The 14984-nt window shown below is 42.2% G+C and overlaps 1 protein-coding gene across 8 annotated transcripts in view; it reads right to left on the bottom strand.

Moving 5' to 3' along the window:
• Positions 1-14984, bottom strand: part of NAV2 (neuron navigator 2) — a 535652-nt gene that overhangs the window by 48399 nt on the left and 472269 nt on the right. For 5 of the 8 annotated variants that reach the window (XM_081891071.1, XM_081891073.1, XM_081891066.1 and 2 more), the window contains 6 exons: positions 13885-14023; positions 8880-9171; positions 6495-7197; positions 4931-5395; positions 2709-2774; positions 1238-1282 (listed from right to left, as the gene is read on the bottom strand). In XM_081891071.1, coding sequence (XP_081747197.1) covers positions 1238-1282; positions 2709-2774; positions 4931-5395; positions 6495-7197; positions 8880-9171; positions 13885-14023 — 1710 coding nt within the window. The remainder of the gene's footprint in view (positions 1-1237; positions 1283-2708; positions 2775-4930; positions 5396-6494; positions 7198-8879; positions 9172-13884; positions 14024-14984) is intronic. The other 3 variants (XM_081891069.1, XM_081891070.1, XM_081891067.1) reach the window with 2 other exon arrangements.

Raw genomic sequence — 14984 nt, 5'->3', positions numbered from 1 at the left:
AAGCCCATTTATATGCAAATATGAATTTTGTGCATGGCAGGTTCTGGATCACAGTGATCATCACATCCTCAGTTATTTTTTAGTCTTTGAAGTAAATGAGAATGCACAACGTTTAAGAGGGTACTGGCAACACCACTGTCTTCCTGCCATCAGCCTTGAATTTTGAGTATTGGTTTCAGATACTGAAGATAAAAGTCATTCATGTGTATAGATCTTTCAGGGATTGGAACCATAAACAGGCACACAAAGTTTAGCACAATATGCTAAAGAACAAAAGTGTAAATACCTACCTCTTTGACATTCAAATACTTTAAACTTAAAAGATGTCATTCATTATTTAGCTGGAGACATTTGACAGGCACAGAAAACAATTCAGACTGACCAATCTCTCCCCACCCTCACCCCACAAATTAGCAAAATGCTTTTAGCACCTAGCTCAGTGTGACAATCAAAGCTGCTGCAAAGAACAATGTCTTTGTAGTGCAGAATAAATTGCAGCTCTAATGTAAAGCCATCATTTCCGTTATCTAAAAAAGTATTTATAATACAGTCTGAAATTGAACTGTTTTGCCAGATACTTTCCACTGAGTGAGTTCAGTGCTTTCATTTTATTGTATTCAAGTTAATGAACCTAGTAAACCTAGTAAACATGTTTAAAGTCTACTTTCTTTACAAAAGAAACATATTCTTCTATGTAATTACTCTTAATGTCAAATCATATGTATTATATGTTTTGGAAGCAGACATTTATGGAGTACCTGATTGGTTTGATACTTTTTTGTATTTAAAGTACTACTATAGCTCCAACTGTTGTATTGTAAAATGTGCATTTTTAATGACCTCTAAATTCCTCTTGATCTGCATTTCAGAAGTTACACTGTGAGAATAACATCAACTAGTTACTACTTTGGTCGTAAAAGCTGCAAATTATTGCTTGCAAATCAAGCTCAGTGATGGTTTGTGAGATGCGCTTTTCGAAGAGCCAGCCAGCTACTGTTGCAGTCCCTGCTCAAGCTGAGACGTTACCAGATGGAAAGAAGCATGTAGGGTAAAGGAAAGGGGGCAATGACCTGCTTCAAAGAGGCTGAGGGAAGAAGGAGGAAGAGATTGCAGCCAGGCACTGCAAAAGCTGAGACCACCACCACCACCAGCACTACTGACGGCCACAAGAGACACACAAAGCAAAGCTCCAAAAACCACATGGAAAACTGCTTATGCTATGTGGAAACACCAATACCTGAGTCCTTTCTTAGGCAAAGTGTTCCTATCAAGATGAGGGTCGCTGTAGAAAAGTTAAAAGAAAAGAACTTCAGAAGAAAAGAACGAAAGAGGAGGATTAAAGATCAGCTTGAAAGAGAGGAGAATTCACTATTAAAACAGCTGCACCATGGTACTGGAAAAGATAACGAGAGCCCCTGCCAAGCCGACATGCAAAAAACCTTCTTACCACGTGTGGGTTGTGTTATATACAGAACATGCACAAGGGACCATGCAAAATGAAGACTTTGGACCCTCAAACCACTGAACTGCGTGTAAGCAGCATTTTACTTTTATGTGACTTTTCATGGTCATTTGAAGACAGGGATCACACAGTGACCTTCCTGTTTCTCTTCCACAAATGTGGCTGGAAGAAGCTAGCTTTTAATATGAAGTGTGCATGCCTCAGATGAATGCATTTAGGACACAGATGGCCACAATCTTGTTTTCTGTCTCTATCTCTAACAAATGCACACCACTGAAAATGGCGACTAGGCAAATGACCAACCAAGAGGGATCTGGGTTTCCACTTTCAGGAGACCAGGGTACTACTGTGGTCCAGATCACATGTGATTGTTCCTGGCATCCTATACACAGTAGGAATGGCTACTGTTATAAATTCTCACAAGGGCCACCATTAGCCACAAACAGATTTGCTTTAACTAAGGTGTGACAGGTGTGTTGATAATGCCACAGTATGAGACATTTAAAAAGCAGTTGCAACAAATGCTTTTAAAATATACTGCTTTAAACAAACTAATAATAATAATCTTGGATTCTCCAATGGCAAGACATTCAATCTAGCTGAAAAGGTTTCCCCACCTACTGAAATCTGAAATGGTACCCGTGTAGGAGACATAGAAGCGTTAGAATTAATTCTCTATCAGTTACTGGTGTCAGATGAACAAAGCACAGATGACAGCAACAGCACTTCTGACATATCTTGCTTCCTTGCATTCGTTTTTACAAGGACACACAGATACCCCTACGATCCTCCCTCTCCCACCCCACAAGCCAAAATGGGTGAGCAACTTGTAACAGGAAATATATTTCAGCCACGCTGGAAGGGTGGGGGATAGAGGGATCAAGACAAAAAGGTGATACGGCCTGAAACGTGAGGGAAAGCAGCATGCCACCAGAATGCCGAAATGCTAGTGAGAGTTTACGCTGGCAGATAAAATTATGGAACTTTATAGAGATTGTTCATTTTGTTCTTGGAAAAACTGCTACACTCCCCAGCTTTTCCACATGCCTCTCCCCAGAATAAACTGGGACACAGCGCTGTAAAACGGTCTCTCACTGGCATGTCTTTTGAGTGACGGTTTACACATCCCAGTGAAACACACACTCTTCACTGAGCACAGGCTTGCACAATACACTTTTGGCTTCTCAAGTGTGAAAATGAACCTTCTCGGCTGTTTGTGCATTCTACTGCCCTGAGACAGCATTACCTGTCCTGCCTCCTGGGTAAAGTATTTCTGCAGAATTTGGGACTAGCAGCAGGGGAAGAGAGAGGGCTAGAAGAATAAAGTCCAACAAGACAAAAACAAAAACAACAAAAAGAGAGAGGAATATTAGCACAAAAGGAAGAAAGGGAAAGAGCTTTTGTATGTTACGATGCCACAGCAAATTAGAATGTTCTAAGTGGAAAAAAGTTCTACAACGGGGTTAGATAAGCTTCAAAATTTCTTCCAACTCCTGTGGTTTTCACTGGAGAAACATTTAACGTCAGTTCCAACTTCTTTGTTTTGTGGTTTCTTATCCACACAGTGGTTGCATGAGCACCATTTTCCATAGGAATGCAAACTGACAAGGATCTTGAACAAATGGGTAAGTTGGCATGCCGTTGCAGATCCATGACCATAAAACCAAGTTGATAGGTGCCATTCCCAAACCAAAACAATCTGAGGAACTGCAGATACTAGAACCCAAGTTTTGCTTTGAGTGGTGAACCAACCATTGAAATGGATCTGGGAAAGATCTAAATACATGGGTCTACCTATTTCTGGGGTGGATATGGAGGGCAGAGAACAACTGAGAGCATTCTGGTGAAAATGCTTTTATTTAGGACAACAAACCTCTCCAGCTGCCATAGCCCAAGGTGGGTAGGAATTGTATCATTCCTACGTTCTGTAGAAGGCTCAGCACATCTTTTCCAAGAAAAGGTAAATGTAGTAATATAGCTACAGCAGCAGTAGTATAGCACAAAAAGCTCATACTATCATCAATTATACCAGAAAAAGTGACACATCCATTTTGTCTTTGTTTAGCTTCTGGAGCCTACCTTCTAACTTGCTCTTACTCATCAGATCAAAATTGTGGTAGTAAGTAAGATCAATGAAAATAGCTCACTTTTGCAATCAAAATAAATATAGGGTGACAAAATTAAACTGGATTACTTAAGTCATCATAACTGTGATGGATATGTCCAGAAGGGAACAGCAGATACTAAACCTTAGGGCCAAACTACATGTGAGGTTAAGAACATCATTAAATGCATCTTTGCAGCTAATGTGCAGGTTTCTAAAAATACAAATTACACCATATTGATAATTAATGGGAACAGAGTAGATATGAAGAGGGAATTTAAGTCTTTCATCTTCTGCAATCCTAAAGAAAATCTCTCTTCTGAAGTTGGTATTTGCTTTGGGGGAAAGCTCCATGGGCATTAGTGGAATAGTTTCCTCCACATCAAATACCAGCATCACAGGAAGGATTCTTCTCAGGACTGCAGCAGAGGCTTAAATTCCATATTCTGGTCTGTCCTGTTCCAGTTAATTATTTGTTACTTAAACCAGATAATGCAATTTGCATTTATTTTAATGGCACATTAAATGTCATATGTCGTTTGGCCCCTAGTATTTCAAAGTACTTAACATTCATTATCTCAGTAATTACCAATAGGCCAGTATTGCTGTCCACATGTTAAAAAGGGAAGAATGAAGCGGACTGATAATGGCTTGCCTAAGATTATCTAACAAATTTGTGGCTGAGGTGAGATTTGAACTAAATCCTTCCCAACTCACATCTCTCCCTACGTCTCGGGCACTACGCTTTTTGTTGAGTTCTTATGCCTTGATCTATGAAATTATAACCTACACTAATTTATTGGCCTAATACAGTACTGAAAAGTAATGTGCTGAGATCTAAATGGCAGAACAGGATGCCCATCGAATGGATGGACATGACAAGGCATGCTGCCTTCAAGTATGGTTTGACAGGAAATAAAGCATGTTCTTCATAGTTGCCACATTATGTCAAGGTGTATGCCAAGCCTCTTATTCATGGCTGTAGTTCTCACTGGTGAAATCTGACTTGTGATGATCCAGTTCATATATGAGGTGGTTTGTTATTACCCGTCTGAAAATCTAGGCACTTTTCATCATACATGTTTGGGAGCCCACAGTTAACAGAGATGTTTTTAAAGGATGACAGGCACAGTGATCACAGCCATCTGTTGAACTCCCTAGATTAATTCATGCTTGCACAACAATTTCTCCATCAATTCTTATTTACCTCATAGGAATGTCAAACTGAACAAAAATAAGTTATCCTGAATGACACTTGAACTCAGTGGGAATAACTCACAGTGAAACATGTCATGATTAAGCTACCGATTACATAAACCACAGTATGTAACACAAAGGTCTTCGGGGGGGGGGGGGAATCTCACCTCTCTGACAGTGTTGTCTTTACACTGTTGGTTCTAACAAAGGGAGTCAGCGAGTCGTCTTTAGAAGCTGCAATCAAGCCACTGGACGAGTTGTGGCTCAGGCCGCCTCCACTGCTGAGTGAAATATCTATGGATTCACAACTGGTGTGCAGGCTGCTAACAGACTGGTATCCAATCCCATCCTTGCTAACAGCAGAAGAACTACTGGCATTAGTGCCCCAGGTTAAGCTGTTGGAAGGAGCCGAATGAGCTGAACTGGGACTAGAAGCTAATGGAGACTGGTTCATGTCTGCATTCTTGCTATAAAGGGGACTACTACCACCACTGCTCAGTATGCCACTGCCAGGAGAATCCAGGTTCCCCTGTTGGTTCATGGTTGCATGTGGGTTGGAGATGACCACTGAATTTTTCATGCTTTCTGCAGTTGTGATGGGAGCTTGTTTACTTGGCTTTCCACCAAAAAGTCTGAAGAAGGGAAGAAAAGGAAAGAAAGTCAGGAAACATACTGAGAACCTTTGAGTTTAAACTTTTTTTTTTCATATTTTACTTGGCTCAAACACATTTGAGAGAAATCCTTATTTGTCAGATTAAAGGGATACATTAGAGATTATTTCGTTCTGATCTATACTGTGTGTAGATGGACATCTACAGAGTATAACCACAGAGTATAACCTGCACTCAGAATAGGCAAATTGGTGTCAGTGCACCAATGAGTGAGGCATACTAATGCTGACTTGGATTTGAATGAAGTATGATAGCTTCCCCCTTTCCTCTATGTTCACCTCTGTCTCTAAATGCTGGATCAAATAAGGTCATTCTAGGATTTCCCTCTGCCCATGGGGGGGGTTAAGGGGGAGGACATGGGCACCAAGCACACCTATAAAGTATATGCAATCTTGGCTAGGATCACCAGAATGACTGTTTCTAGCTATGAACAGGTCTGCAATGATGGTATTTTAGCAAATCTGGCATGCAAAACGTGTATTCTTCTTACAAAAGGAAAGGAAAATTTCATTTTCAGAAGAGGTGATCTTTTGGATTTCATCCAGAATGGCAGTGTAACAGGGGATTTACTGTGGCTAAAGTCATTCCCAGAGAATAATTCATTCAGTGTTTCACTCTGTTTTTACTTTATACACTGCTTTTATGGCTTTATGCCATGAAGCTGTCTATACATTACAGTGGTGCCTCGCAAGACGAAATTAATTCGTTCCGCGAGTCTTTTCGTCTTGCGATGTTTTTCGTCTTGCGAAGCACGGTCCGTCACAACTGCACCTCTTCAAGCGGCTTTAGGAAAAAAGCGAACAAACTCGCAAGACGTTTTTGTCTTGCGAAGCAACCCCATAGGGAAATTTGTCTTGCGAAGCAACGCAAAAACTGAAAAACCCTTTCATCTTGCGGGTTTTTCATTTTGCGAGGCATTCGTCTTGCGGGGCACCACTGTATCATCATCATCATCATCATCATCATTATTTCTGTTTAAAGAATGTCAAAGTCAGAATATAACCCCCCAAAGCTTCTGAATTCCTTTCAGGCACTGCACAATTGAACAAGCTCTACATACCTGCGCAAGGTAGGGGAGGCTACATCTGGGTACTTGACTCCTTGCTGGTGAGCACTCTGGGATGCACTTGAAACCGGCTGAGATGCTGGGTTCATTTTAACAGAATTACAAGAGATTACACTTTCGTTGTCCGATGAGATCCCTTTCTCTTTATCCGTTTGGTTGACTAAACCTGGCAGAGAGCTCCCAAGGGCAACTTTGGCTGGCTCTCTCATTTTAGGAACAGGCAAGCCTGCTGACTTGCTACTTATGTTGGAATCTATGCTGCTGGTGCTAGATCTATTGCCAGCTCCGCTTCTGCTGCTGGATTTGCTGGGCCTGGGTAAACTCCGGTACTGAAGATTGCTTCGAGTACTAATGGCTAAGTAACCATCGTCCTGATTCTGCGAGCCATCAACACTAGTCTTCCGACCAGTTGACCTTCCCATAAGTCCAGATGACTTGGGGATTTTGCCCAGGGTAGCTGATCTACTAGTGATAGTTGCCCCACTAGCTGTTATTATGGTCATGCCTACAGCTGACCCACTCTGTTTTTTAAATCCAAATGCATTTGTGTTAGCAGCAGCTGTTCTAGAGTTATTTGCAGAAGGTTTCTTTGATTCATCACCACTGCTCCGTCCTGCATCTGACGGGGAACGTTTAATGTGTCCGGATTTGGGAGAAATTCTACCCTTTTCCGATACCTTGGCATCATCAGTTTTTCCTAGGAAAAAAGGAAAGTAAGTTCAAATATTGCATGGTATCAAACACTGTGCACATTAGTATAAAGAAGTGATGAAAAAGCTTAAAACACATGAAAAACAAGAGTATGTGGAAGCATTCTATTTTTTTTAATTTCTAGAAATCAATAGCACTATGCACAGGAATGACAGGATAATATAACTACTGTGTTTAAAAGTGAAATTTGAGCATGTGGGCCCAATGATTCAAACCAATTGAGCATGGTATCCTTAGGGCAGATGTGGCAAAACTTTGGCTCTCAGGTGTTGCTGAACTACAACTCCCATTGGACCCAGCAAGTACAGCCAATGGCCAGGGATGATAGGAACAGTAGTCCAAAGGTTCCCCACACTTACCCAAGGGCAGTGCTATTTTTCTAGAAAATGAGGTGCCGGAATTAACCATGAATACCTCCAACTGAGAGGTGCCAGAACTGAGTACCACTGAGTTCCAGGTGAAAAAAAGCCCTGCACTAGGGTATGAAATATTGGGGCAATTGGAGGTGGTTGTGCAAGAATGAGGCAAGGCAGTGCATCAACCACAGTGGTCCCCACCAGCCACGCCCCTCCTCTCCTCTCCTCACCCCCATATCTCCTAGTTTAAAGTTGTTTTGTCCATATTAACTTGCCAGCAGCCCTGGTACTCTCACTCTCCCTTGCTCTGAAGAGGGGTGCATCCTAAGTGCAAGGCATTCTGGGTGATGTGGGCCACAGAGGGCCTGTGCTGCTACTGTTTCACAGTGGTAGTTAGAAAATATTTGTTTGCACTTAGTTCAGAACAGGGGTCAGCAAACTACGGCCCACGGGGGGTCGTCAAACTGGCCCCCGGCCCTTGCTGCCTGCTCGGTCAGTTCCCGCTTGGAGCTAAACCAGCGTGGTGTGCCAGTTTAGCTCCACGCGGGGACTGACTTCCAGGACGCAGCCACGGCTTCCTATTGGCTGCAGGAAGCTTCTGCAGCCAACAGGAAGCCGCAGACGCCACCTCCTCCCTCGTCATGGCTCCGAAAGCCCGCGGGGAAAGAGCAGTGGGCGGGCACACATTTGCACGGGTGCACACACTCCCATGCATGGGCGATCCGGCCCACCGGCGGAAAAGTTTGCCGACTCCTGGTTTAGAACCTCAATGTTACTTTAAAATTAAGGGTACCTATACACCAGGCTAAAGGTGCCTACACACTCAGTTTCTCCTGCTATATTTCATTTGGAATGTCATGCAGTGTTAAGAAACGTGCAGGGACAATTAGTTATCACAGCTGGATATGATGCTTGCAAGGCGATAGGTTGCATATGCAACTTAGACACATTTTCTAATTAAGTAGATTGTTATTTTAAAAAAGAACAAGCTGGTCTTAACTAAGCATTCAAAGGTGCCTTCAGATTTATTTACACTTTCAAGAAAACACACGAGTTCTACTGCTTAGCACATACATCATCCATTCAAGAGGCAAATTTCTCCCCAGTTACAAGACACTATTGAGTCGACATCATTGTTGGCAGGACCTCTTCAGTTTGGCACTGGTACACAAGGGCAGAGATTTATTGCACAGTTCTCCATCAAAGACAAGCATAGATCAAAATGCAGTTGAAATCCTGACAGAGGAAATTTTCTTATAACTGCACAAATTCTTGGCCTGCATTGTTTGTCTGTTGGCTGTGCATTCCTCACCTGTTCCAGGTGTCTTCAAAGTTCCTGAAGTGGCTGCCGTTTTTGTCCTTGGTGTGGTAATGCCAACCTGAGCTGACATGCCCCGTCTCCAGGAACCCGTCTGCGAAATGACTGTGTTCTTCCTCCCCGAATTGCTTTTATCAGATTCATCAGACACATCAGAGGGATTCCTTCTCCATTTAGACCCAGGCTCCATCTTCACACCACTGTCTGAGCCACCATCGGATTTCTTGATTTCGTCGCCAGACCACAAGGAATTCCGCTCCACTTGGGAATGCTTTTCAGCATCAGTCTGAAGAGAAAAAGGAAATCATAAACTTGTAAACTTTTTGTTCTCCCAGCATGAAAAATTTAACTCTTGAAAACTTCTATTTTTGTCTCCTTTACAATATTTTTTTTAATAATCAATTCTAAATACAAACAATAATTAAACTGAATCACGTTTTCTGTAAATTCATTTCTAATGCATTTAAGCAAAAAAGTCACTAAATAAAAGACATAAAAACAAGATTTATAAAGGTGAGAAAACAACTGATTCATCCTGAGCTTCCTCACAATATCTTTTACTGCAAGACAGGAACCCACTTCAAATCTGTGTTGTGAGCTTCTTCCTTTGTTCTGCTTTCCTATCTCCTTACTGGCAATGTGATCTGTGGAGTATGAAGAAGCAGCTTTTCGCAAGACTGAAATGTGTGCTTCCTGCACACCAACAGCCTCACTCTAACTTTATCATCAACTGAGGTGAGAAATTTTCAGAAGTGGCAATGCTTCACATCTGATGACTAAATTTAAATTTGTGATTACCTAGAATCTCCGAAAAGCCCGGTTTATTTATTCGTCACAATTAATTTTCTCCCCTTTTCCTCCAAACGTATGCTGCAAGCTAGGACCCTTCAAGTACAATATTATTATTTTTTCTTCATATGATGACCAAGGGAAGGGACCCTTTTCTGGGATGTATTCTTTATCTGCACTCTTTTGTTTCACTTGCACTGGCTTCACTGGCTTCACCATCCATCCGAAATGATTTGCAATTCAAATCCCACACATGGAGACTGACATCCACAAATGCCAAAATAGCTGAAAAAGCTGTGAACCTGCTACACATATGGGAACCCAAAATTGCAGGCGCTGGGGGAATCTGTGTCTTTGGGCACTCTATTTATTCATTATCCTGCTGAGTGGGTCCTTTTATTTCCTGCCCTGTTTACATAAATAAAACATTTCAAAATGCAAAATAGGCAACATTTTTCTTCAGACATGAGGCATGATCTTACAAACTAAAGGTGACCTGGGCTCATGTTTCATGGGTAGGGGGGCATTTTCGGCCATTTTCAGATGTGGAAGAAGAGCCACTGCCACATTTTCAGTGGGGTGGAATGACAGAGGCTTCTATTTTCCTTTTTGAAATAAAACATTTTTTAAAAATAATTTTGTCACAGCAGCTACACTCCTCCAAACAGCCTGTGAGGAGCATCCCTGTAATGTATCACCTGAAAACATGACATCATGGTGTATAATTGTTCTGAGTGCACTGGTGAGGGGAAATATTCAAGGTGACCTTCTTTTGCCCAATGAACAGCAGCCATTTCCATTCAAGGAAGAGAAGCTGCACTCACGGAAGGACACGTTCAGTTGAGTGCAATTCTTGAAAATACAGTGGTACCTCGGGTTACATATGCTTCAGGTTACAGACTCCGCTAACCCGGAAATAGTACCTCAGGTTAAGAACTCTGCTTCAGGATGAGAACAGAAATCGTGCAGCGGCGGCAAGGCAGCAGCAGGAGGCCCCATTAGCTAAAGTGGTGCTTCAGGTTAAGAACAGTTTCAGGTTAAGAACTGACCTCCAGAACAAATTAAGTACTTAACCCAAGGTACCACTGTATAATGAAAATGCTAGATGCAACCCGCAGTCCCACTGATGATAAACCTCACAGTGTAATCATACAAATTCGGCAAACTGAGTGAAGGTGCACATGCCCTGAGGTGAGGTGAGAGGCTTTCCTCCAGAAACTTAGCTTACTTCAGCAACCCTTACTCCATTGGATTGGTTTTTATTCTGCAGGTCTTCAAACTGTTGTATTTTAATAAACATGACCTTGCCCTGACATGCTGTGGCTTGTTTCCTCTTTTGGGGTGTGGGGGCAATGGTGCTTCTGCCTTTAGCAGGCATGGGTTTGGCCCACCCACCCCTCACCTAGGAAGAGATGTGATTTGTTTTCTCCTGGGGTTAAGGGTTGCTAGCTCACCTGGGCTGGAATGCTCAGTTAGGAAGGGCAAGACTGACTGGATTCATCAATGTCATTCTTCCCCCTGCTCATCCTTAATATCCTTAACCTTTATATACCACTTAAGGAGTTCAAGGTGCTGTACATGGTTCCCCTTCTTCCCTTTTCAACTTCACAAAAATCCCTGTGAGGTATGTTAAGCTGAGAGGCAGTGGCTGCTCCAGTGAGCTTCACGGCTGAGTGAGGATTCGAACCCTGGTCTCCCGGGTCATAGTTCAATGCTCTAACCATTACACCACACTAGCTCTCCTTTATCTTCATGGTGTGTGGCCTCCTGCCCTCTTTTTCACAGCCTGGGCTTGTGCTAGCTGCTTTTCTTGAGGAACTGCATAGGAATTTTGTGGGGAGCCCCTGATTGGCATCTGGGACTCCTCTTCTTATTGTTACATTTCCTCAACTTGCCATGTATCAATTCTTCTGGGGTGTGGGGGCAACTAGGTACCACCAATTTAAAACACACATGAAAACTCTTGATGCACAACTAGAGGCAAAACTCTTTAACACAGCCACAGCTATGCACTTCATGGCAAGAGAACAAAGAGTAACACTTCATGGCAACTGCACTGTTATATTAAAAACTGCTATTAAAATATTTTCACGTTTCAATTAAAAGAAAAGAAAAGAAGGAAGTGAAATAATGGCTGCACAGAAATATTTATGAAACAGCAACGGTTAGAAAGCATGGACAAATTGCCTTTGACTTGTGAAAACCCCTAAATTATTGCATTCTTCAAAGAACTTTTAGATGTAATCAGGTTGTATCCACTTTGGAAAGCAAAAGAGAATGCAAATTCTTACAGCTTATCTTGGGGACAGAAAACTTCCAAATTGCATACTGATGCAAAATTCTTTACTGTTTTTGGATCTGTTGGCTAGGAACACTGGAAGCTCCTAGAATGCCACCTACAGACATTAAATATAAATTTCTTGTGAAAAGCTGCCAAAAGACTGGATAGCTAGTAACAACATGCAACCTTGGAAAATAATAGTGCATTTCATTAAGTAGACACGTTTACATTTCCGCTGAAAGTGTAATCATCTTTACACTTTTATTTGAACTAAATTAAAAATCTATTCCTTAATTAATAGTAGATTATACAGTTTCAGTGTCAAAGAAAGAAAAAGAACTATTTGTTAGATGTGTGTGGTCTTACTCTTTTTTCAAGTTCAGCACCTAATTGTTACATTTCTATGGAAGCTGAAAAGCCACCGATCCTCAGCACAGACAAAGGTTGCTGTGTCTTTCAACTCTCAGTGCTGGGACACTGCCTTGAGACAGACTACAATAGGTGAAGTGTGTTTTTATTTAAAAATAGTTGGCCTTGTATGTAACCTCCGTTTGTGACAACGTGAGAAAAGGATGTCTGTGTATATTTCACACTTGGTATGTATGAGTGAAGTCTCCATGAAAAGAAAAGTTTCTAATCTTGAATATGGACCTTTGGCATGTTCAGTTGTATATGTGTAGATAACACATGGGTTTGGGGGGCAGAGGTAGGCAGAATGGTCTAGTATTACTCCGCCCCCCCCCCATATGTTTGGTCAACAATCAGTACTCTCTTGACCACACAGTTTAGAGCAATTCTTTCATTCATCCAGACCAATGTAAGATCATTAAGAGAAAGGAAGAATCTGCATACCTAATAATAATAATAATAATAATAATAATAATAATAATAATAATAATAATTTTTTTTAAAAAAATATTTATATCCCGCCCTCCCCAGCCGAAGCCGGGCTCAGGGCGGCTAACAACAATAAAACAGTACAAAAGTACTGCACAAACAACACTCTAAAATCATTCATTATAAAATTAATTAAATTCAGGCCACTCGCCACCATTGGGCCAGAGCTCCGCGAAGAATGCCAAGGGAGGGAGTCAGGATGCGCCCTGGCCAAAGGCCTGGCGGAACAGCTCTGTCTTGCTGGCCCTGCGGAAAGATGTCAAGTCCCGCAGGGCCCTAGTCTCTTGTGACAGAGTGTTCCACCAGGTCGGAGCCACAGCCGAAAAAGCCCTGGCTCTAGTTGAGGCCAGCCTAACTTCTCTGTGGCCTGGGACCTTCAAGATGTTTTTATTTGAAGACCGTAAGTTTCTCTGTGGGGCATACCAGGAGAGGCGGTCCCGTAGGTACGAGGGTCCTAGGCCGTATAGGGCTTTAAAGGTTAAAACCAGCACCTTAAACCTGATCCTGTACTCCACCGGGAGCCAGTGCAGCTGGTATAGTACTGGATGAATGTGATCTCGCAGCGAAGACCCCGTAAGGAGTCTCGCTGCGGCATTCTGCACCCACTGGAGTTTCTGGGTCAGTCTCAAGGGCAGCCCCACTGAAAGCCACCTACTGTAGCGCAACATGGGCAACATGTAAAATAAGCAAACATATAAAATAGTGTATCAATTTTAAAAAGCACATGACAATCACCAAAACATATAGGGGCATCAACAATTCATTATTCTAGCCTGGTCGTGTTTCTGCTCTGATTTCTAGGAGCAGTCAGGAAACATCAGAATCTGGAAACCGATCTATGTTTTCTTAGAAGCAGGTCCCACTGTATGGAATGGGGTATACTCTTTAGGACGGCAGCCTTGAAATCCAGAAGCTTCAAATGAAATAAGTCCTTAATTCTCTTTTGGTAAAGCAACAATATACACAGGCTCATGAGGCACTGAATACCTCCAACACTATTAAAACATGTCTGCTATAGAAAGGAAACCTTACCTGGGAATCTATATTCTTACGAGAGGATGCAGGTGTGTTGGCATAGGAGCTGATGGAGGAGCTTGTGTTAATGTCATCGGTGCTGAGGTTATCTATGGTGTCACTGATCCCACTGCTGACAGAACTGCTGTCATCCCAGCTGAGGGGAGGAAAAAAGCCACAAAAACTTCATAACTCAAGCAAACAATAGCCACAGCTACACCAAGAAGCCAGGTGACACACAAGGGAGCTTTAAAACATCTCAGGGTCTCACAGCAATTATTGATTTAGGCCTCTAGAAACAGCTTCAAACAGAATCAAATGTTAATTCAGGCAACTTCCCTAAGTGCTTTTTTTTTAAAGAATGCTGACGTTATTGCTGTTGTAGCTTTCTTACTTTTACACAACACAAAATCATGCTATCAGATTTTTACACAGAAAGTGAGAGAAAAGATGGCAATTTGGAGGAAGGTGAGCAATGAACTTCATTCTGGATTTTTGCTAAAGTGAAATGAACCACTTGGAGCTTGGTATTTCTCTACAATGTTCTGGCATAGACTTACTTCTATTACCTACCAGTTATTTTATCATTTTTCAGAGTGATTTACAGTGGTTTGTCTGTTGGGAATCCTATGAGGCAGACGAGTACTAGTTACAAGTTACAGAAGGGCCAAAGAGCTAGGGGCTTGCTCCTGACCACACAACTGAGGTGGACCAATGGACTGACTCTGTGTGAGGCCACGGCCTATATAGCCCTCAGGAAGAGCTTCTGGAAAGAGTAACACATGAAGCAAATCTTTACCGGTTCAAAGACAAATGTGATCTCATACAGAAGGCCTCTCTGTGCAAGCCACCGGGTGCTCTTATTAAGTGTACCTGACAGGATGATATGCCCTTTCATCAACCTCTCAAGAGCTAGATATGCAGTATCACTTCTAAACTCAGTTGGGGTTGGCGGGGGGAAGGCGGAGATGAAGCAGAAATTCATTCAGGAGCTGCCAGCTGGATTCAGTTTCTAAAGTTACACCATGCGCAAAAACAAAGACTTACTATGTAAGACTTGCCTCTTCAAGCAAGAGGCAATAGTGTGTTTTTTAAATCCTCCGAGCATGGAATGCAAC

This window comes from Podarcis melisellensis (genome assembly GCF_964234715.1).
Source record: "Podarcis melisellensis genome assembly, chromosome: 1".
NCBI lineage: Eukaryota > Metazoa > Chordata > Lepidosauria > Squamata > Lacertidae > Podarcis > Podarcis melisellensis.
The sequence above is the reverse complement of the archived record's forward strand: the minus strand, read 5'-3'. Positions and strand labels throughout refer to the sequence as shown.